The 25,182-nt window shown below is 38.7% G+C and overlaps 1 protein-coding gene across 1 annotated transcript in view; it reads left to right on the top strand.

The window, feature by feature from the left end:
* Positions 1-24,781, top strand: part of mtnr1bb (melatonin receptor 1Bb) — a 57,095-nt gene extending 32,314 nt beyond the window's left edge. Inside the window, 5 exon segments of the mRNA XM_084731269.1 lie at positions 13,426-13,544; positions 13,651-13,995; positions 15,120-15,515; positions 24,566-24,577; positions 24,579-24,781. Of these exon segments, the coding sequence (XP_084587395.1) occupies positions 13,426-13,544; positions 13,651-13,995; positions 15,120-15,515; positions 24,566-24,577; positions 24,579-24,632 (926 nt within the window). The 3' untranslated portion in view covers positions 24,633-24,781.
* The last annotated feature ends 401 nt before the right edge of the window (positions 24,782-25,182 follow it).

The following is a 25,182-nucleotide window of genomic DNA, read 5'->3' as shown; positions in this document are numbered from 1 at the left end:
CTGGCGGCTCTGTCCATAGTGCTGAATCAAAACACATTTTCACTTGACTTGTTAGATGTAGGCTGAGTCACAGTAATGTTAGATTCTATGTATTAGATATTAGGGTTATTGTAGAGCAATGGAAGTTTGTTTTCTGGATAACGGGCTGTTGGACAAATGGGCTTTCGGTCCACTGGCACATTTTTCAGACTGCTGATGTTTCAATATAATGGCATGTGTATATCATGATGATTTCTGGCTATTGAAGGTACACCTTTTTAAAGTGTAAAAGTGTAACTTGCAATTTAAGCCTATAATTCCACCCACTGCATCATTTTGTGTGCACAGGACAACCACTGTAGGGGCATAGTTAAATTATGCTGCATTGACTTGCATTTCCATTACCACATCAAACATACTGAGCTGTGCTGAACTGACCCCAAATGGACCATGTCCAAAGTGGGGCAATAGCAAACATGACCCCTTTCCAAACGGGTTGCAGTAACGTCCATTGCAGCCAACCCTCGATAACCCTCTTTCTACCCCTCAACAGCCGTGTGCTGTAGGACTCCTTGTAGGATTCTTATATGCAGGAAAGCAGAGAGAAAGATGTTGATGATGAAGCTTCTCTCCAGAATAACTGTTTGTGCTTTCTCTGTTGTGTGTGTGTTAGTGGGGGAGTGTCAATACATAGCTGTAGCCCTGTCATTTATCGTAGGATCATTATCATGAGAAAGAATGCAGTCTGGTGGAGCTTCTACACTCATCAAAAGCACCACAATAAAAAAAAACAACTAAATAGTGGGTTAGGAAAATAGCATCAAGCCCTGTGATTGATGCATCCACTCACAAGTATGGGCTGGGGGAGTTGGGATTAGAGGTTGTCAACATAGTTTTTTTTAAAATATAGATTTCATAATGTGGATTAGTTCCAAATGGTCAATTTCATTGGTCTTCCAGATTCCAGATGAGTTGAAACAGGAGGTGGTGTTTTGAGTCCTTTTCAACCAATGAAATCCAGAGATTTTTTTAAATAAATTGTTTTAAAGGCGTAATTATTAATACCGGCATTGTTATTTTTCAGCACAACATAGTGATAGAATTCAATTTACAGCTCAAAAAACACATTGAAGTGTGCACTATCTTTTTAATCCAAGATGGCGGCATGGGATTAGCACGCAGCAGCTGCTCCGGAGACTAAACTGGTGCTATTTTTGTTGCTACATCTTCTGGCCCAGGGAGTAAGATTGACCCAGGGAATAAACTGGGACCAACCAAACGTTTTATATGGTTGTACATTAAATACACTTTATGTAGTTCTGTGTAGTCTAGCCTTGTGTAGGGCTGTGATGGTTTGGATGTTTTTTTTTTTTACTGTGGTGACAAAGTAATACGGAGGGATGGTGATTTACCGCAACTACTTTTATAATTATGTTTCATTGGACTTTATTGAAGCATGCTGTCAACCAATCAGAAGCAGTTTTCCTGGCATCCTTAGGTGTATGAATAGACCATTGCATCGATGTCAACGTGAGACTGACACTTCAAAATGAAATCTGACGTGATGACAGTAATGAGTTCAGCCCAGAGGAAGGCATCCCGCGGTATTGCAGTAATGCGGTTATTGTCACAGCCCTACTCCTGTATAGTCTATGTATGTTATGTAGCGTAGTGTAGGGTTGTTAGTAATATCGTATTGGTTCTGTGTATCCCCTTATGTAGTTCTATGTAGCACCTTGATCCCTGAGGAGCACTGTTCCATTGTTTTGCTACCTGTGGCTTTCATCTAAAGCTGCCAGCTTCCGACGCTGCCTGCTGCAGATTGAATGATTATTGCTTTTATCTGGAGAAAACAAAAATCAGCACTTAAAAACAAATTTGGACACACTGCAGGCTATTTGTCCTTGCTCCCACAGAAACTGTTGAGCTTATGTGAGTGTAAAGTTTAACTTACTGTACAGTGGTTGCCTGAGGCAATTGCTGCTATTCAGTCACAGCAAACTATACATTCACTGAACTCTGTATAAGAACAGACTGAAACTTTGCTGTTTCTTTTCTTCTGTGAACTCCTTTTATATAGGGCGTCAAGAGAGAGATGCAGTGCACTTTTAAGGTCATTCTCCTCACATAGTAGTAGACGGATGTGCTTCCAGTCCATTTCAGTCTGGCAACAAAGCCTGATCATCTGCCTGTGAGAACCATATTCAACCGTAGCAAGGAAGAAGGGTTATTGGGTCATATTGTTCAAAACTAAGACTCCTTGGAGAAATTTGAGGAGAAATTTGAAGAGGAGCTAAGTGGATGGTCAAAATAAAGAACAGACGGTGGTGGAAGCGAAAGGTTTGTCTTTCTTTCCCTCGTGGGGTCAGCTGGGCCAGACTGAGACATGACAGTATGACCAGGCAATCGGCAGGGCAGTGGAGTGAGGAAGCTGCTGGCATGAAAAAGGAAAGGGCTCTGATGTATAGTGGTGATGACAGGATCGTTTATTGCCTTGCCTACGAAACTATGAGAAAATCTTTTATCTATTTTGCTCCGCCTTCAGCTTATTCTTCCTTCCCTTCTCTCGCTGCTAACAATCCCATCCTCTGCTGACCTTTAACCTTTTTATATTTTCCCCCGTCTTCCTAATTTTCTATTTCCTGTTGACGACTTTGTTCATTCATCTCTATAGATTGAGTCAGACTTTGCCTTCTCTTTGTCTTTGTGTCATGTTTTTCCATTTAACAGATAGAAGGAATGAACAGAGGGGACGGCTTCATTAGGAAATAACAGGACTGTTAATTGTTCAGATCTTGTCTTGTGGGAATCATATCATTTACGCTCCTTAAACAAGACTGGCTTCCCACTTTCAACGTAGCCTTTCCACACAAAAGCGCAGCTTTTATCGTGCCTGACCGAGGGTGGATATTTCATTTCACTGCTGTGGGGGAGGGGGTCTATAAACAGAAAAAAACTCTAAGGAGCAATTCCTGAAGGGGACACCAAAATAATTGAAAATAGTCACACCAGTTCTAATGTTTTAAATAACGCAATTAATAGTAAACAAAAAGAGAAAAGTACCCACCGAAAAATAATCGGATGTCAGTTTTTTGCTGCACACACACTTGTCTCATATAGCAGGTAGTTGTGTGGCATATAGGGAGGAAGGTGATCTTTCTTAACTTGTAAACGCATTGCTTTTCATCTATAATTAACACAAGCACCTCCAGACCATTATTTATATATATGATATTATGTATAATTATAAAGTTATGTTTACAATAATATGTTGAAGGAGACAACTCTGTTTTTCCCAGAAAGGGTTGGGGTCCTGATCCGCCTGTCCCCCCTGTATTTTCCACCCTGGTGCCTGACCACTTTTCCCTCCCTCCTCATCACTACTTTCTGGATTCAGTCCCCATTCCTGTCATCATTCCCTCACCATCTATTTTTTGCCCCGTGTTCCCCCTCCGAAAACAAATTTAAATGCAAACAAGGCAAATCTGCCTTGCATGTCCTCCCACAGGAAAGACATTAAAAAAAGCAAATGAGAGGAAAATCATTGCAATCTCTTTGCCTGGGGAAACGCTTACAGACATGGAGGGAAAATGCACAAAATCATCTTTGGTTCTAATATTGTTTATTACAATAATCATTCACGCATCTCTTTGACAAAGAAGATTACGTTTCAGTTAACATTTCCATACACAATTATGCACACGTGAATAACCTTGTGAGGAGCTGTACAAACTTCAGTTTTAACATCCAATCCACCCATTAGGCATAAAAACAGGGAAAACTACTGCAGTGCAAAAAAGACTGTTTACTAAGCACGTTTGTTCATTTCCTCTTTGATTGGCGCAGCCAAATAGGTTGCTACTGCAAATTAAACTCAACATTTCAGACTGTGTGTATGCTTTCATCTGGAAATTCAAAAAATTCAAGGTCTCTGAGCACTCGGTTGCCCAAATTACATCCCATTCCCAGGGGCCGCTGGGTAAAATGAAGTTGTAGTGTAATCTAGCTATAGTTTACATTGCTTTAAAACCTGAAAACAAAATTATCACATTTAAGCTCAGACTCTCTTCTACAGTATGAATAATTATGAAATATGATCATCATCATAATCCGTGGCTTTAGCGAACAGATGGTGCAGAAATTCTCACAGGTGTGTCGGCGCGCGTCTATGTGTGCTTCCCACATGTGAAACACTTGTTTGCTGTGCACTGCTCTCTGTCAGGCTGATGGCAGGGAGAACGAAGCGGGCCAGATACTGTGATCACACACGCACACAGACCCAGATTTCCTGGGTCCCTGCCAGAGCAAGTGCACATGTGGCGATGGCTGCTCATCCATTCCCCATGCATTAACAGCATAGCGTGGTCAGAGAAGTCATAAACAGCTGCAGGATCCATCGTGCAGAGGATTTCCTTTTTAATTTTTTAATTAAACTAAATAAACTACTCTCACTTTCATGGATAAACATAAATGCATTTCCATGTATGTCTCTGTTAAATAATGCTTCAAGTTGAAACAATCACCAAATTTGGCAAAACCAGCAAAAAATCTGATTTAGCACACAATTACACACTCGAGCAAGAGCCTCATCACAGCTGTGCAGCTATACAGGCGCTTATGTAATGCTTGTTATTTCTCATGTCGTGTCATTTTATAGGTCAGAGATTTCACAGTTTAGATGTGGTGGTGATTGCCTTTTTTAAAAGGAAACATGGCTCAGACAGCTGTGTGTGATAATTGACAGAATACTTTCAAACTTGAGTACATGCAGCTGAAGAGTAACAGTGCCAAATAAGCTGCTGCAGTCTTTGCTCTGTTGGAGGTGACTCAGTTCAACATGTAAATTGAAAATCAAATTTCCATAATTATCAGAAAAACAGTCATATCTGATTTCCAGGATTCCTGATTTTGATTTACAGAGGTGGAAGAGGAGCCTCTGAATTAAATGTACAAAATATTTAACAAAAAGAATTTCATTTTCTACTGCCTGCCCTTGTACATTAACTTTGATTATTTTCATGTAGACTCAAGCCATTTAAAAAGTTTTACTTACTAACTTCAACTTAGTGCCAAAACAACCATGATTAAAATGATCACATTCTCCTGGCAGACTGCTCAGTGCACAGAACCATTAAAAATAGGCCCTGATTACCAAGTGCAGTTGTTGGAGCATCAATTTTAAGAGGCTTATATAAAAAATTAAATAGCTAATGATCCAAAACTTGAGCCGTAATTTTTAACGAGGTCTATTATCCATGCATCCAAATTGGCGCTGCATCTACAGCACAAGACATGGGGGCAATTGTAACACACTCAATTCCTCCAATCAGAAACAAGCTACAGTGATGACACTTACTCTGCACATGCTCAAGTAGGATTCTCTCTATTCCTGTGGAACAGGAGTGGGATCATTTCACCTTGGCAGATGTTTTCAACAAACAAAAAAATATTCAGAGTTATGAAAGTTACTCTTTGGATGTTTGATATTTTTTCTGCTGTCTAAAGGTTAGATTGCTGTGAATTTAAACTTACATCAATGTTATTGCTTGGTCATTATTTTAAAATTACAGTGAACAAACTGCTGACATAGGTGCTGCAAGACGGGGGGCAATTAACCCTTCCTAAGTCCCGCCTCTTTTCAGTCTGTGTTCCAATGATAGCTGGCAAGCTTGGTGGTTCAGTCAAACTTCCTGTACTTAGATGTATGATCTATGTTAAGAAAAGCGAATTTCAAAGATGAGGATGACGTTTCTAGGGGACCTGTGAGAGCAACCTATATTCACATCTTAAGTTAGTTAATGTTAGCAAAATGCCAGCTAACTAGTTAGCTAATATACATCAGTCAGTTGCAAGCTAGTTATCTAGCGTTTTGCTAACTTTAATACCTTAAGATGTGACGTGATATGTTGCTTTTACAAGAAAAGGAGAAAGCTGACAGAGGTACCAAGTTTGCTCATCTGCTATTGGAGCACAGAACAGATAGGGGCGGGACTTATGGAGAGTTATGGAGGAAATGTAAAAAATGTTTCTGTTGTCCCTTAAGTATAAAAATAAGATAACATAATTCATGCAACTCATGAGAGTTAACCTCATGAATGTGAATATTTCTTTGCATTGAATGAGTAGCAAGTGGTTTGAAAGAACTGAACTAGTAAAAAAAAAAGTGGGGTGTTTTTTTGTGCGTATGAGAAGTTAAAGTTTGAATTTTGACTTTGACTGAGTCTCAAAACTTTTCCCTGTAAAGAGCTGCTGTAGCCTCAAGGTGAGATTATAGCACAAGCAGTCTGATCTTTTTTGCTCTGTCTGTTTATTGTATACCTTTGCATGCATGTGTGCGCCCAGGTTTGTGTGTACCTCCACCTCCTCAATGCTTTATATCTGTCTCTTTCCTCATTGCCTAATTTATTTATTGAAGTGGGACATGCATGCCCACACACAAAGACACACACACACTGAGCAGTTAATAATGAACATTAATATAACAGGACCAAAAAGATTATTTCTGCTTTATCACATTTGAGGAGCCTTGTGTTGAAAAGACTCATATTAAGGTCATCATCAGAACGTCATCCACCTTTTCATCATACAGTATGTTCTTTCTCTCTGCTGCACATGTCCGATTTCTATTCAAATACGGTGAACCGTGTTGGATTATGAAGTCTTGTCAGACTGTAATTGAAGATGCCATGGTGCACTTGCCATAACCCTGAGCATGTAATGTAATTGTCCACACTGACTTTTTTTCTGTTAACACTTATATTTTGTTGGTTGTGACTGAAGCAAATAGGCTGTAACTACAAAAAATGTTTCTGTCTTGATGTCAGGAGTTTTTTTTTAAGTCATCCTCTCCCTGACAGACAGGCACACACACACACACACACACACACGTCAAACTCTAATTGGTTGCCGCATTAAGTGATTATTACAGTGATACTGGCAATCCCTGGTGGATATCAGCTTATATCAAACTGTGTTTGTGCCATTTGTTAATTATATTAAATGAGGAAATTTATAATATATTTACTGTACTAAATCACAAAATGACTTTGATATTTTGTCAGAGATTAAGGAAACATGCTAAGCTGACACACTGACCACAGCGCTACAGCCATGGTGTCCTTGAAATTTATATTCCGGCCCATAAATTGTGCTTTTGTTTTTGAGTTCCAAATGTTTCCTGAATGACTAAGTATATGCTATAACAACCGGTTAATAATCTTTAAGAAGGAGTAGACGGTTAAATTGAGCAATATGGTGATGGAGTCTGGCAAGCAGTGGCTGTGCTTCTAAAGGTTCAATGCAAAAGCAAATGACATTAATTGCTTTGTACTTCCAATATAACTTAAAAATGAGACCTTCTGACATTTCTTACAGGAAAACCCAAAATTTAAATACATTACCTATCTCAGCTCCCCTACAGTTCCAACAACACAGCACTCAGTGGCCTCCGTTAACACCAAAATTTCCTACCTATTCCACATGCATTCCACGTACCTGTTTTTCCTCAAAAGTCAACATAAATCGCTTATTTTTTACTGAAAAGCAGCAGATTTCTGATCAAAGACCTGACTTTACTAGCTGATAAACCTCAATATGTATGTTGCTGACACATTTGTGTGTGTTTTATTAATTCTTTTAACATGCCCTGTAAAACACGTCTTATAACCTGGGGGTGTTTGCTTTGCTGATATGGTTGAGCAACGTAGAGCTGTAGTGTACAGCATTGTGCCAATAAAGTTAACTGAGGTGCCTTGCTCCAGGGTTGTCATAAAGTATATAACATAATAAAAATATATGTTGCTTAAACAGGAAATCAAGGGTAACCATAACTTCAGAGTGGCCTAGAAAAATCACACCACTTTAGCAAGTGGCCGCAGTCATGGTTCTGATATCATTTTATGTAGGAAGAATACCCTGTGCACGTGTCCAATGTGCTTAACAAGACATTCAGTTTTCTCCTCTAGTTTTGTACATTAGCATTTATCACTGGCATTCACATTTGAGGCCTTTAAGTCTCGTGTGATAGTTTGGCTTGGTTTGCCCTGAGGCTTGTTGGGACATGAATCCTAATTGTTCCAAATCACAAAAAAAGGCATATTTCTATTTCCTTTTGTTTTCATGAAAAGGGTTTGGTGGAAAAACTGTTCAGAATACCAATTAAGCGATAACTTGGAAATGCATGTTTTGATATGTACACAGACTATATACCTTTTTTATGCATTTATTCACAGTTAAACCCTTTATACAGTTTAAGCATGAAAAAAGTACAGCTCCACAATTTGTACAGTTTGTTGTTTTTATATTATTTTTTTTATTTTTTATTAATGAAACTGTCTTTTTTCAGAACATCGTATCAGTTGAAGTGGGCCTGGGTTCGGTCATGACCAGTCAAACCTCATCCATTCCTTTCTATCAGGGGCAGAGCGTTCTGTGCCATAGCACTCTGACACTTTAATGATGGAGAGGAGAAGTCCAAAGTGATTCCTCCACAAAAGTCCTTGTACGAGAGGTGCTGAATTGCTGTCTCCACTTTGTGCATCATGGTGCGTGGTGACAGTTCTAGGTTGACAGCCACACACCAAAGCCACATGTGCACATGCCGTGGAAAAAGAAATGTGTAGAAGCTGCTTGGTAGAGCTATAAATAAAGCTACAGTGCACTTTGCACCATGCACTTTTGATGTATGGCGCGTAGCTGAATTGTACAAGACATGGCAAGTAGCCTCAGTCCTTTTGAAAGATGTCTGAGAACATGACATATGGGACATTAGGCCTCCGTCCCCTATCATCTCCACCGCCAAAGTCTGGGGTCCCTCCGGTGTTTCATGTCCCTTCTGACTTATACGGGAGCAATCAGTAGTTGTTGTTTGTGCATTGAGGGTGCGAATGCTGCTCTGCAAATGACCTCTGCAGGCATCTGTAAGTAAAACACAAACTGACCTACATTTATGAGACCTAAACAGTGCAACACAAAGACCTGCCAATGCTCTGCTCAAGCACTATAAATCCATAACTGCCTTTACAATAGCATACAGTATGTTGTTTCTAACAAACAAGGTTGAAATATGTCAGAATCCTACAACTCCATGTGCAGCACCTACTTTATGGCAAATTGTTATGCAGTTAGATTTGGCATGAGCACAAACAGTGCTGTTGCAGTGGCATGATCATTAAAGAAAACGAGAAGTGTCAGGTTATAATTACTGTTTTGTACAAAATAACTGGGTGTTAGGTTGCCTTCACGCAGTAAAACTTTGAGGCAAGTTTAGTTGGTTGAAACTCAGGTGAAACTAGCAATTGAGTCGCATGGTGTAAAACCCTCTGCAAAACACTTGAAACTTCTCTCAAAGTTGCAAAACTCTTAAAGTTGCTGTTTCATGTAACGGTTAATCAAAAAGCTGATAACGTGTCAGATGATGACATCAAACTATGATAATTTTAACTGATTGATTTCAACTTGACAGTGGCTTATTATCACCAAAATGAACAAGATAATAAAATAGACGATGGTTTCTTGGATACTGGATGGAGATTATTCTCATAGACTTCATGTAAGGTTGGTAACGCTGTCAGCAAACATATGCGGCTGAGGCAAAGTTTGTTTACATTGCAGTTAGGAGATGACTGTGGTTACTGCTAACTTAGTCATAGAAATGCTTTAATATAAAGTTTTGATGAGAACTAGAGTTGTTATCTGAAATAGCATCATATATCGAGCTACCATTCCATATTGAAGTTAGACCGTGCCAACAAAGTGCTGTTTATTTATTTATTTATTTTTCTTGAATCAAAGGGTGAATGAACTCACCAGGAGGTTCTTTCTACCGAGCATTAAATGATCCATTTCTCTCTATTTTGAGATGCCAGTAGTTTGTTTTTTTTCGCTTCAGCATGTCGATGTGTTATAGCCTGTGTACAGGAAAAAGGTAGTTTTTCTTCTAAACACATGATAGAATAGATAGAATTTCTAATCTACCTTGAAATATTTACATATTCAATACCATTTTCGATACCATGGGGAAAAATTGACTCAACATTAAGGGCATAAAATTTGAGACTTTTATTAAAAGATGTACATAACAAGGCCATAACATGATATAGCAGATATGATATAGCAAACAGGACAAGTGACAGGAAGAATAAATAAGAGGAGGCAGGACTATGTGAGCACTGCAGCAGTATGAATCAACTCGCTGTTTGAGAGAAGAGACATTGAGTAAAGAACAGCTGGTACCAGAGTACCGAAAAGAAAAATGCTGAAAGCATTTTAAATATGTATATATATCAGTATCTTGAACAACAGTGACACAGTATACATGTTTGAATATAGTTACTGTAAACGTGAAAATACTGAGAACTATGTCATACTGAATTGTAGAGTTAGAGCGGTAGACTATTGTTCACGATGTCAGGATTTCTTGGGCAGACCTGAACCATGGACCACGGCCCTCCAACACCATATAACCCCACAAACTGACACACGAATGACACCACCACACTCTTCCCTCCCCTCTCCAGTGGTCGGTTACAAACATACCTTCAGTGACTCTCAGTCCAAATCAGCCCAGCAGTTCACTTCAGCTCACTTCAGCTCCAACAACCACACACAGAAAAAAAAAGACAACACCCTGTCACCGTCCACTGCCTCTGGTGGTTCAAACATGTCTGGATCAACAAAGCTGCTAGATGAATTATCCATGTTTAAGGTCGTTTTCAGGTCATAGTGCTGTTTGATACTGAGACGGTGGAGCAGGCATGTCCCCAGTGTTTCAGAGCAGAAAAAACTGCTCATTTCCCCAGAGAGACCTAATGTATGTACTTAGTGATTTCTCTAATCATTCAAATTTGGCCAGGTGGGTAATAACATGTTTCTGTGGGGTGACTGCACTGATGGCTCTCTTCCTATTCTCCAGGACAACCATTATGATATAAAGTACTCAGCTAACCCCAGAGGAAAAACTGACACTACATGTCCAAATGTTGGAAAAATATTATCCAGAAAGAGAACAATACAAAATAAGGTACAAAGATACAAATGTAGTTATAATGACACTTCCCACTTATATAATCTAGCAAAATAAGAATTATTACCTATCTAGTAACAATAACCAATTTTAGTGAAATTAACTGTTGCATTTTGCATTGCACTTTCATTATTTTTGAATTGCTTCAGTGCTTCAGTTCATTGCATTGAAATTATGTTTCTACCTGCAACTAATTACATGAAAGTTATAATCATGTGAAACCAGCCTTGTCAGCTCGTAGTCACAACAAGTTACTACTGGTGAAGCACAAATGGAGCCGAACTGATGTCAGTTAGAAAATTTAATAACAGTGCTCTGCCTACACTAAAGCAATGCTTCATTTATGTGGCCCACCGAGTGGATTTTGTGACCGCGGTTTGGATTAGGCTGGGGATCAGCAAGATGAAAAAAGACCTGCATGCCCCAGTGTTGCAGAGGCTCAAGAGCTGTGTCCACAAGCTTGTCCCTCTACTCTGTCAAAACATAGCAACTCTGCCATGCCTGATAAAACTTTGTCTGGGGTGAGCCAACGGGCTGTGGGGCAGAGGCTAGAAACCTTTGGTATGCAATCTCAGCCCTCTCTGCCAACAATCTCGCCAAGCTGGACATGTTGAGATAGGCTCATTGTATACTGGAAATTGCCAGGTCCTCACATGGGTTCTTCTTAGAAATAGAATAATAGAATCAAGGAATGTGCAGCAATCGAATCTACTCTAATCTAAGTTGCCATATTAATCCATATGTAAAATTTGCATGCAGTTTGCTACAAAGGTATACCGCTGCACTGTAGCAACATGACAAAGTAGGGAAGCTGACTCTGTAACATAATGTCAGCCTCAAAGAGCATGCTTACCAGAATATGAATGCGAATGGTTTTATATGCAAAACATGTGAGCACTTTAAATGTAATATCATCAAAAGTGGGTAAATGCTTCTCCTGCCTGCAATGAGCCAGCAGGGTTAAATGTGCTTATCCTTATTGGCTGAGCACATGCAGGCAAATTCATCCTGGTGAGATGAGAAGATGAGGCGCCAAAAACCATCAGTGCCCAGTAGAGGGTGTATGTAATGTTAACAGTATGGTGTATCAGACATTAATAAAACATATGACTGGTCTCATAGTCAGACATCAAGTTGCTGTCAATATAATTAAGACAGCATTTCTCAAACTTAGGGTCACGACCTATGATGGGTCATGGACCCATTTTTAGACAACTGACCTTTCCAAAGTCCCATTTCTTTCAGCACCTTAGTCAGAGCTCTCCTTTTCTTTTTTTCTTTTACTTAGATACGTGCTAGGCATTTATATATTGAACCACACTGAAGATGGTTCAAAGATGTTGGACCTGCAGCTACATATATAGTCACATCTTAAGCTCCCATCACATGAAAAGGCTTACCGTGAGGTAGGGCACAGAGACTTACAGAGGCCGCCTGGAGTGCATAAATATCAAGTTAACTGTAGCATTGGATTTAGCTAAGTTCGTAAACTATATAGCTAACAAATCTGGAAGCCTGATATGACACTTCACCATGCATTACTTTCTCTGGCGAGATCATGGTGTGTTTTTAGGTAAATATAAACCACCATGTTCTAAAGAGAGACATTACAAGCAATAAAAAAGAGTGGCATCTGAATGTTGGAACATAAAACAGCAGACTTAACAAACTACACTACTCAGTCCAGCACTAGACATGATGGGAAAAGTGGATCGTCGCCACAGTACTTTAGTACGAAGACTCGTTTTGATCTGCTCCCATTTGCCCTGTTAAAATTATTGCATAATGTTGCTGATACAAATTGCATTTCAGTGGACAGTGCAAGTTTTGTTTAAGTTGTTGAGAAACTTAACATTATACTCAGCAATGGGGATGTTGCAATATATTGAATACCACAATATTGCAATATGTAAATGTGGTATTACATGGTCAATTATTTTATTATTTTCATTGTATTTTATAAAAGGACTGCGGCTGACTGCTGCAATTGTTCATACATAATTCAAACATTCACAAAAACAAACACACAAACAAACAAAAAACAATGTATGCCAGTTCTTTGCACATGCTTAGGTCATATGGAAAGAAAGCATAAGCATTTTAAGTTTAAAGGTACATATTTTCTGTGAACAAAAAATGCTGTACACGTCACACTTATCATTAATACATTAAATTAATATTTTCAAGTTGCCACTTTTCTTTGTTTTTGATATCACAATAAATATCATGTCATGGACTTTTTTAAAATCATGGTACTATTGTACTGTGAGTCCAGTTGATGTACCACACATACATTTCATTCAGCACACATTTTCATGTTGTTTGAATCCTGGGGAGACGTCCAATTTCTCTTTTGGGTCTTGCACTGAGGAAGTTTGGGAACTCCCTGATTTAAGAGAGTCTCTTTGTGTCTTGCCCTTCAGGTAATGTGTTTGTGGTCAGTTTGGCATTTGCTGACCTCGTGGTAGCCTTCTACCCCTACCCCTTGGTTCTCTATGCTCTCTTCCATGATGGATGGGCACTAGGAAACACACAATGCATGGTAAGACCATCAGTTGCAGCATGTTTCAGTAAAATACCAATAATCCCGCTCTGAACATAGTCTGACAGAAACACTTAAATTTCTTTCTTTCTTTCTTTCTGTTCAGGTCAGTGGTTTCCTGATGGGGCTGAGTGTCATCGGCTCCATTTTCAACATCACTGGGATCGCAGTGAACAGATACTGCTACATCTGTCACTCATTCTCCTACAGTCGGCTGTACAGCTATCGCAACACTCTGCTGTTTGTTGCCTTAATTTGGGTGCTCACAATAGTGGCCATTATCCCCAATTTCTTTGTCGGTTCCCTGCGCTACGACCCGCGGGTCTACTCCTGCACCTTCGCCCAGAATGTCAGCAGTTCCTACACGGTGGCCGTAGTGGTGGTCCACTTCTTGGTTCCCATCGCAGTGGTCACCTTCTGTTATCTACGCATCTGGGTACTTGTGATTCAGGTCAGTCTTCTGATTCTCTACACATGGTTTTTTAGGTCTTTACAGGCACACAGAAAGAATTAATAAGGAGACATTCAAAAAAAAAATTACAACCAACCTAGAAGTCCCCTTGGAACAAACATCAGCCTTCCAGGGTTCATCCAAATTGTATCTGTAATGTAAAAATTTCAAGTTTCATTCCAAGTTTTGAAATTTTATCTTTAATTATTAACCCTTTATGGGGAAGTCAGTGTATTTTTTTAAAGTTCCTATGAAATGGCTATCTAATGCTTATTGCTTAAATGCCCCCCAATCAGAGGCTGTTTTTCACCTGGTTCAACCCTGTTCATTGGGAGGCTATTGAACCTGTCTCTATTGCCCACTAAGGGTAGTTAATAAATACAGATAGCTGCTTAGCAACAAGTAAGCTGAAGTTATCTGTTCATCAGGACACTCTGTAATTAATTAATCAACTGAGAGATGAAGCTGAACAGCTGGAAAGTGTCGGAGAGGAGACCAGAAAATATCTTCTCCATGAAATATGATCCAGCATCCAGGAGAAATTATTTCATTGGACACAAATTTAGCGTACACCCCCAAGTGAAGGATGAGTCGTCATTAGTTTTTAATTGTTCTTCAAGAAAAACAAAACTCTGAAATAAAATTTAAAATACCAGAAAGTACCTACAGAACATTTGTCATTGTTGGGTCAGATACTATCCTCCAGGTGATGTTTAGTATACTGTATGATAGAAGCATTGGTTTTGACTTCATGGGAACTTTAAATGCCAGAATACACTGACAAAATACATCATCCCATCAGTGAAATCCTTTTTGCCATATCACATTTGAGTTGAGCATTTTGATTTTAGATTTAAAAGAAACTTTGAACACTGCAAAGATTTGGCAACGTCGGTCTGTGTGATTTCAGCTGAGATATCATGTTTGACAGGCAGATAGACGGATGAGATCCCTGGAGTGGCTGTATTTGTTGATATCTATGTGTGTGTGTGAGTGTGCATGCGTGGATGACACTGTTTGTGTGGGTTTATGTCTGTTTATGCGTGTAAGACAGAGAGGCAGGGAGAAACAGTAGCCCTCTGGCAACATTTCCAGTCTAATTTATGTGTTCCCATCCTGTCCAGGTGCGACGTAAAGTGAAGACAGAGGAGAGCCCTCGCCTCAGACCAAGTGACTTGCGGAATTTCATCACCATGTTTGTGGTCTTCGTCCTGTTTGCCATCTGCTGGGCCCCGCTTAACCTGATTGGCTTGGCGGTGGCCATAGATCCGTCCCGTGTGGCTCCCCGTATCCCCGAGTGGCTTTTTGTGGTCAGCTACTTCATGGCCTACTTCAATAGCTGTCTCAATGCCATCATCTATGGCTTACTCAACAGGAATTTCAGGAACGAGTACAAACGCATTGTCACCTCCGTCTGGGTGACTCGGCTCTTTGTGACAGAGACTTCACGAGCCGCCACGGACGGCAGGAGCATGAGGAGCAAGCAGTCGCCGCCACCGCCGCTCAACAACAATGAGTCAGTCAGAGATCGCACAAACAAAGAATGAAATCTGGATCCATGAGATGTTAAATGGTAATTCATGTTTTTATGTGACATTCAGACAGTTGTGCAGCTAAAGAGTATCAAGTAGCAAATGAAACTGGAAGACATGGCTCAGTTTTCTATCGGCTCACATCGATCAGAACAGGGTACAGGTGAACATGTGGATATATGTATTTTTTCATAATTTTGTTTAAAGGGATAGCTCAGATTATTTGAAGCTGGGGTTTTATCGGGTATTTATTGGTAGGAAAAGCAGAAGGGAGAGCCAGCAGAGAAGCTAGGCAATGAAGTGCCGTGAATGGGGTCAGCAACAATTTTAGCTGATTAAAAAAGGTCCACCTAAAAAATAATTAATATCAGTTTAAGTCTACACTACATTTATCAGCCAAGTATTGCTCCCTCCAAACCACCCAACTCTGTAACACAAACAAGCTAACAGGCTGAGGCAGTGATAGACCAGCAACTCCCATGATCTGGGAGGTAAAAACACTGATTTAGCCTATAAAGTCTGGTTGGTTAGGAAAGAGTGGTTTAAATAATGACGGTTTCACATCAAAAAATAGCTGTCTGATAGTGGTGAAAATATTCATGTATAGCAGACAATTAAACTGATATTGAGATTTCTAGGTAGTCCTTTTTAAAGTGGTTAAAATACCTTTCGTTGCTGGTCCCATCCACTGTTTAGCTTCCGTGCTGGTGCTCTTCTCTGCTTCTCCAAATTGAATTTGTGCCAAGCAGTGTCTCCTGACTATCAGCCTCAAACAACCGCATTTTAAATAATCGAAACTATCCCTTTAAAGTTGTAACAAATTATGTAATGAATATAATGAGTTGTGCAAAGTTTATCATTTGGAGGAATAACTCAACAACTTTCTTAAAGTGCTAAATAAGGACGTGCTTCCTCTGTGATTCTCAACCATTAGCCTCAGCATTAACAAATATTTTAGAGATGCTGATACGTCCTGGGAAAACTGAGCCATTCATTGTGGTTTCATTTTGCTCTTACTCTAAAAAAAACAATCTGAATGGTACATTAATATTTCATGAAAATGTAATATCCTTTAATGTCTGCTGCTGTAGACTCTTAGACATAATTCACAAAACTGGGTAACCACTGGTAAACATACACCTCTCTCAAGTAACTTCAAAAGCCTCAAATAGTTCAACTCGCCTCAACAGAATGGAAGTGGGGATCATGTCAGTCTGTCTATAATGTATAATATCAGTCTGATGGGGATTGACAGTAATGTGGTCAGAATTGCACACTTTACCTAAATGTGGCAGTAATGTATACTTCATGCTGCCTACTCTGACCCTCTTGCACTGGAAAGAATAAGACAACTTAGTAATAAACATGATAAATGAATTCAGGAAATTAAGTCACAAAACACTTCATGAGGAAAACTGGCACCAAACCCATGCCAATTAAGGTGTCGGTTTTAGTTTATGAAAGTCCCAAAAAAGATGTAGCATGTGATGTAGCAGGTGGAGGACACCTACATATCTATTATTGCTGCTGTATCCATCATTCTGCATATCACCTTATCACCTTTACTCCTCAGCTGCTGCGGTTTGTCAGTTATATAACTTTACTGCAATACCAGTTTATATGATACATCACTGTAGGCAGCCTACTTCCAGCAAGGCTTAATGTTAATTTAATATTGTACCAGTGAAGTTATTCTTCAAAACTTCTAAAGTGTACTTTTTCCTCCAGTTTCTTTCTTAATTTTCTGCAACAGGGGGCGACATGAGTTTTATACAGAGCACAGAAACTCAGAATACAATATACTGTACTACTCTTTGCAGACGTTTCATCACAAATGTAAATAGAGCATATATAGCATCTAGGCTTACACTCTCAAAAATACAATATATTAAAAATGTAAATAAATTTGAACAGTAACCAAAAATAAATAAGTATGGAGACAGAGCTTCCAGATGAACTTTATTTATATAGCACAGTTTAAGCATACAATGCAACAAAAAGGGTTATATACCATAAAAGCAGATAATCATAACATTTATTAAATTATATTATGAGACATAAACATTTTAATTTAATGTAAACCTACAATTTAATGTGGGGAACACTGTGGAATGTAACTAAGTACATTTACTCAAGTACAATTTTGAGGTACTTGTACTGTACAACAACTTGTACATCTACAACATTCAAGTGGTGTACACATTAACGTATCAAAATTATAACCCACTAATATCTATTCTGAACAATGAGTTGTTATAATTTGGATACTTTAAAGCAGTGTTCCCCAACCCTCTGCAGAAGCCTGACAACAACCTGATCATTTGAATCAGGTGTGTTGGAGCAGAGAAACATCTAAAACATGCAGGGCAGTGGGCCCTGAGGACCAGGGTTGGGGAACACTGCTTTAAAGGACCAATGTGATGGATTTATTGGCATCTACCATTGAGGTTTCAGATTGCAACCAATGCACTCGCCTCACTTTCCCCTTCCAAGCATGTAGCAGAACCTAAAATGGTGGCAAAATTTTAAAAAAATGTGAAAAAATGGACGCCACGTCTCCTTTTTCTCCCACTATACAAAAATGAAGCCGATCGAGATGCTTTGGCTTCACTTTTGGGGAGCTGTCATGTTGTGCGTTTATAATATATGTCAGTGCATAAAATGCATTGTAGTAGAGCGGGAATGTCACCAGAGACAAAAGATTTTAAAAATCTAAAAACTAAAACTGTGAAATACATGAGATTTACCTCGCATAGATAGGCTTACTGCCTTGCCTTGCAAGAGTTTGAATGTCAAAAACATTCATTTATATGTAAAAGTCCTGCACTGCAGGTTTAAGTATATTTCAATGCTAAAACTTTTGTACTTTTACTTAAAAGATCTGAGTACTTCTTCCAGCACTGGATAACACCAGTGCAGGACAGTCAGACATCACACAGGGAGAACACAACTCCATACACTGATGTCAACATATTAGCAAAATCGCAATGTTATAAGTCAGGTCTGTTCAATAACTTTTTTAGAAGGGCCGGCCTTTTTTGTGTAAAACAATGCACCTTTTTATTGTTTTTGCTACTTTATTAGTTTCACAATGTGAAAAGAAACAATATGTACAAAAGTACAGGACAAAACAATGCAATGCACAATGCAATCCTAGATTAGAAATAGCTTGTTTTAATAACCACGATGTTGCTGTTAACATCTTTTTTCATTAGTCTGACTCTCCAATTTTCCCTCTATTTAAACAGCCTGAGTTCATACTTTTTAAATGAAATTCGTATATCTGTGCTCAATAACAAACGTAACTGATGAATGGCCTCTTTCTCATATAATTTTTTTTCTTGTATTTATAAAGGACCAAAGGGCTGAACTGAGGTCATTAAAGGGCCCTATTCGGGCCCCAATTTGAAACTGAATAAAGCCTGCCATGATTTGTTAAATTTCAGCCAAGTAGTAAAGTGCAGCAGCATTAATGATTTTTTTATACACACTAAGACTTTACTATGCAATTCGAAACACAGTGGCTGTCAGGATCCAAGACGTCCAACATCAGTTGCATCTCAAAATCACATCCAGTTAAACCCGAGATAGTCCCTCACCTAACTACATCCATATTTAAACAAGACGTCTCACCAATTTACTGTAAATGATGCTTCTCCCCAGGCCTCAAAATAACAGAAGGACTAAGATACCCAAGTTCAGGATGTTCTCTTGCTTTCTGTGTCAGAAAACCTGCAGCCCAGAGGAAAAAAAACAAAATACATTTACTGAATGTGCAGCAAGCAATATAGAATGGGCACGGGTCCCTCAGCCTCCTACATCATGTGCAGTATGTGGTAGTTTTATTTTATGCAGTCGTGATTCTTATTCTTCATTCAGGAATATTTATGCAAAATGTTCACTTCATAGGTAATATGTCTTTGTTAATCAAGTAGTCCATTTATTTTCTAATACAAAAAGACTTAATTCACCAGGGACATATGTTGATGCATTCACTGTGGAAAAACAAACAAAACGAGCACATTAGGGGAAGTTTTACTGTCACTTGTTTGTATTTCAGTTGACAGAAGAGTGACATTTATTGCCTCATAACTATTCTGAAAGATGTAGATTGCTGAGAAGGTACAGCTCATATCTGTATTCCCATCTCAGGGTGCCTATACCGAACATTTTGTCGTTGTCCAAAACAGGTGCAGCTTGTTAGCTGCCATATAAGGGAGACTGAAGACATTTTAAAGGGATATTTTGTAAATTAGTGTCAGTGTGGTTTTTAACTGTGGTATATTGTTATTGGAGGTGTATTCAAATTGTGTTTTTTAATATATCTGAAGCTCAATAACCCCACACAATTAACAGTTTATTATCAGATAATGCTCAAGCTATCTTTCCATGAACTCTAACAGTTGCAAAGTGCATCTAAAACAACCTCTTGCTTAATTGGCATGTACATTGCATCACAAATACATTTGTCTCTCAGTGTGGAGTGATGGAATCAACTTATAACTGCACAATCAAATATCTAAGAGTCCTCAAAATAATTGTTATGTTATTTCCCATATTTAAATTCATATTGAGGCACATCTGTGTGTTCTTATACAGGGTAAAAAATGTGCAAAGCCATAGATCAAGAATGGTAACAGATGCAAAGCTCAAAGTCATACTATAAATATTCATAGGACAAGATAGATGTGAGAGCATTGCAAGCAGAGGAGGAACATTTGGAAGCAAACAATGACATTGTGGCTCAGAGGAGGATAGAAAACAGGGATCTGTTAACTTTTTTGGTGAAGAGATAGGATTTAGATTCATATAGGGAGCGACTACAGAGGTGAGAAGGTCATTCCACCACTAGGATGCTGCAGGGAGGAGCAAGATGAGCAGCAACAAAGAGTGATGCTGTTTTGGTTCAGAGAAAACTGCTCAAACATCTGGAGAGTGTTTTAGATGCACTGGAAGGGAGGCAAAGACTTTAGTTTAAACCAAAGAAACAGGCATAGCTGAAGGGGGTTGAGTGTAAATACACATACACAGTTATTGCTAGGGGGGAAAAAACACCTTTAAGATATTTTTTCATTCAGAAATACTGCCTTACAGTTAATACAGTAGTGTCAAATTTTAAATATTATGGCGAGTGCCATATTTTCTATTAAACACATGCCCATTCAGTTTGCCTCCATACTGCTTCTTTTACGTATTCAGGAGAGTCGTCTACAGAAAGTTTTCACTGCAGCATCTTGTAGAAGTTCACACGCAGGCCTCAGGCAGGAGACTGCCGAAACAGAAGAACAAATATTATATTTTTCTCTTTTGTGTTTTCTTTCTATGAACCTTACAGTCAAATTATGTTCATTTATGTTCCCTATGCTTACTGTCTGCATATGAGACCTTGCTGGCCAGCTTAAAGGTTAGGTTCACTGTTTTTTAACCTGCAAGTAACTGAAATGATGTTTCCCATCAGCTTTAGTTTTTAAAACTAACCCATCTGATGGAATTTCTCACTGTTTTACATTTAGTCCTCCAAATCCCACTTTATATCTTATTAAAGACAGCCATCTGTATAAAAATGAAAAAAAAAACACAGAAGACTATCTCTTAGTTTTATTAACTGAAATTTAAAAACCTTCTACATTTTTGATGCAGCCAAAGTAACTAAAAACCTGGGTGACACTTTATGATAACCATCATTAATAAATAAAAGAAGAAGAGGAAGCAAACTTTATTAACTCGGCATTGTCCAGGAGGTGGACTGGCACATTATGTTTTCAGGTGGCTAGGGGCTGGTAGAGATATGGCCAGTGGTAGCTAGATATGGCCAACAGATTGTTAGTTAATTAAACTTAATAGTTATTTTACTGTTAGCAAACAATAAAATTATAATAAGTTATGTTCACTACGTATTAGTCATGCTATAATTTGTTATTTTAAGCTATTTTATTATTACCATCAGAGTATTGCTATTAATCGACCCTTCCCAGCCCTTTTGGAACCCTTTTCAAATTTCTACCTCCTGTTTCCTTTACTTAGATATGCTAGGCTATGTGTTAGGTTTGTCTATGTTGAAAAGAAAACCACATTTTGAAGACTAGCCAGCTAATCCAGATCAATCTAGCAAGCTAGTTACATCTCACACATATCGATTTTTAACTAACCAGTTAGCTGGTGTTTTGCCAACATTAGTTAAAGAAGTGACTACATACATACATATACATACATATATATAGTCACTTCTTTTGAACATAGGCAACTGCAGCACATAGCATGGTAGAGGAAACAGGAAAGGAAAAAGCTTGGACCATAGACCAATGAGTGTCAATTAGTAAATATTATCATTTCATTGTTTGTTAACAGTGAAACACTATTAACTTAAGTTTAATTAAGTATCAATTTGCCATTTATTAATGATGGTTATTATGAAGTGTTGACCAAACCCTGATAGAAAATGTAGTTTGAGGCTTAAATACATTCTCTAGCACATAAATAGATGCCTGACTTTGTGTTGAGCTTTTCTTTTTCAAAAAGAAAATGTATCCTGGTGTTTGTTTGCCACGCTGCAGTGTATTTACACCAGGTGAGCTGCTGCAGCAGAGTGTTAGTTTCTCACAACAGAAGCTACAGGTGTGCTTTTACTGTCTGTATTTATAAGTGAATCAACTGTTTCATTTATGCGTCAAAAACAGTGAACCTCTGCTATTAATTAATTGTGAATTTTAAAAAAGCAACATATATACCAACGGTGTAAATACAATTCTGCCTTCAAAATGAATACACAGGGAAGCAAGCAGTGAAGGTTATCACAATGTTTTCTTTGGAAGATGAAAGCTAAGGTTTCTATGTGCTACTAATCCTTTTGAGTGCTGTACTCAATGAGACGACACACACACACACACACACACACTCCCAGACACAGCATTATGCTGTTTGAGTCCCTCTTGCACTCTCCCCATCGTCTCTGTGCACAATATTCATGCAGGGTTGACATTTTCGTAAAAGAGGCATTCCCTCTTATTTCTTAGTGTCTGACTTTTTTTTTCTACCATGTGATCGCTGTTTTGGAGAAAATGTAGCATAAGCAGCCACTTTGCATTTGAAAAGGCCTGTATTCGATAGCTACAATAAACACAGACGCTTCATTTTACTCATTTTAAGAGATCTAGTTTTTGTAATTACAGGCTGTCGATCAGAAGATATTCCCAAATCATAAAACTTGATGAAGTCGGAATTGAATAATATTTTTGCAAGTGAATTAGGGTGGCATTAAAGAGATAGACCAGATTACGTGAAGTGGGATTGTATAAGGTACTTATTTATAGTGTATTACCTTCAGTAGATGGCTGTCAGGATGCCCCCAGTTTGGAGAAGCAGAGAGGAGCACCAGCCCTGAAGCGAAGCCACGTCCTGCTGTGGACAGGGTCTGTAACAAAAGGTATTTTAGCCACTTTAAAAAAGGCCCATCCAAAAAGTGTACACTATATTTTGCTTTACTTTGCTGTTGGACTGCCTTTTCCAACGGGAAACCACCATTTTACAAGCCAAATATCACTGCTTCCGAACCAACCAAAGTGAAATCAGTAATTTTTCCAAGGTAAAACATGGGAGTTGTTGGTATACTGCTGCCTCGATCTGTTAGTGTGTTTGTGTTTTTGTGTGACTTCTTTGTTTTAAAAGAATACAACAGATACACCAAAGTCACACAATAACACAAACAAACTAACAGATAGAGGCAGCATCAAAAGGGCAACTCATATGTTCTGCAAGGTTAAATTTATTGATTTCACCAGTTGAGTTCGGGTTGATTTAGAGAGAGCGATATTTGGCTAATATAACGGCAGTTTCCCAGCTAAAAAGTCTGTGTGATGGCAAAGTAAATGTTGAAAATACTTTTTTTAAGTGGCAAAAATATGTTTTGCTGCTGACCTTGTCTATAGCAGTACATTGCTTAGCTTCAGGGCTGGTGTCTCTGTCTGCTTGTACAAGCTGGGAGGTGTACTGATTGGTAATATACCAGTAATACACTACTGTAAGTAATACACAGTCTATGGATAAGTACCTCATATGACCCCACGTAAAATAATCTGAACTATGCCTTTAAGACATGTAATATCATGAATGCTATAGTAGGATTTGCAACCTGGCAACCTTGTAAGCAGGTATAAGAGATCATTTAAACACTCTCTTCTGCACACGTGCCAGTTCTGCATTCCACAACTCAGACTATCTTGCCTCATATAGTTTTTATAGGCCGAGAGATGTTGGCATTTGATTCACATGCGGCAGCTCTGAATCTTCACTGTTCTCTGCCTTTATTTTCATCTGGACATACTCACTGCCCAGAGCCCGGCGTTTTCATGCCATTAATAGGTTACTAACAGCATGACAACATCAGCTCACAGCGAAAGACAGAAAAGGGATGCGACACTGATCAAATTATGCGCCAGGTACCTGCACTGAAATGGAAAATAAAATGATAAGCCTTGGGAACATAATTGAATGCACTTGCAGCGTACTGTCATAGGAAATATGGTGACAAACTGCAGGATGCGCTTCCTATAGTGTTTACAAACAAAACTGTGACTGTGGAGACATTAACAAAACAGCTATTAAAATGTTTGCAAAGCACAAATCCTTTCCACCTGATAAATATTTACACTCAGTTGCTGCTTAATTGGCTGCAGCTCATTAGACATAGGTAGGATCTCTGTTTGCCCGCAGCCTGAAATCTTTGAGGCACAAATTAAATCCTACACAAGAATTCCTGTTCATGCTGTAATGTTTTTTTTAGTTTTTTTTTTTTTTTTTTTTTTTTTTTTTGCTTTTTTGATGTAAAGAGTCACCAGATTAAACAAGACAATTAAAAAAAAAAAAGTCTTCAAAACACGAGCGAAGTTGCAAATTGAAGACTTGAACTCGCATTTCAGGCATTCTCGTCAGTCGACTTCTTGTGTCTTGATAAATGTTTTCTGTTCCAGAGGCTGTGTGAATGTGCATGCTTGTCTGATGTTATTTATGACTGATGATCAGTGACAAGAATTCACAAACAGGTGCAGGCCGTGATGCCCAGAGGATGGTCTGAGTAACATGAACCAAAGGGAAATCTGTGGAATGTAATGGAATTTGAAATTTCAGCCCTCAAAAAGGCTTGGTCATGACACTGAGTCTCATCAAAATGAACTGTGTGTAAAAAGATATGCATTATGTGTACAGTTCTACTGAAACACGATGTTATGGAAAATAAAACTGATATATATCAGACTTTATGATATTTGCTTGTTTTTGTGAAAAAAAAGATGAAATTTTGTTGCTCTCTTTTTCCAACATTGTGTTTTATATTTCATACCTCAGTAAGTGGTTAAAAGGTTCTCCTAAAAGCCCAAAATTCACTGCAACTAACACATTTTCTTTGTGGGACCAGGATGCCAGACTTTTAAAGAGTGTTTTGACTGAAAGTTTCCTGTGGATGCGGTACCCTCTTAAGGCTCTGAATTAGGCTGAATTGGAGCTTGAGAGCTTTTGCCAGCTAGCGGTGCATACTTTGAACTCCCCTATGCCACAAGGCCCTGCTGCCATGCACTTGCAGAGTCATTCCCAGGTCTTCTTTTTTTAAAGAGATGGATGGATAGTTTGAAAGGAAAGGATACTGGTGCCCTTAGTTTGGGCG

Source organism: Lutjanus erythropterus, chromosome 11 (genome assembly GCF_056507025.1).
Source record: "Lutjanus erythropterus isolate fLutEry1 chromosome 11, fLutEry1.hap2, whole genome shotgun sequence".
Classification (NCBI taxonomy): domain Eukaryota; kingdom Metazoa; phylum Chordata; class Actinopteri; order Lutjaniformes; family Lutjanidae; genus Lutjanus; species Lutjanus erythropterus.
This window is presented reverse-complemented; position numbering and strand designations above follow the sequence as displayed.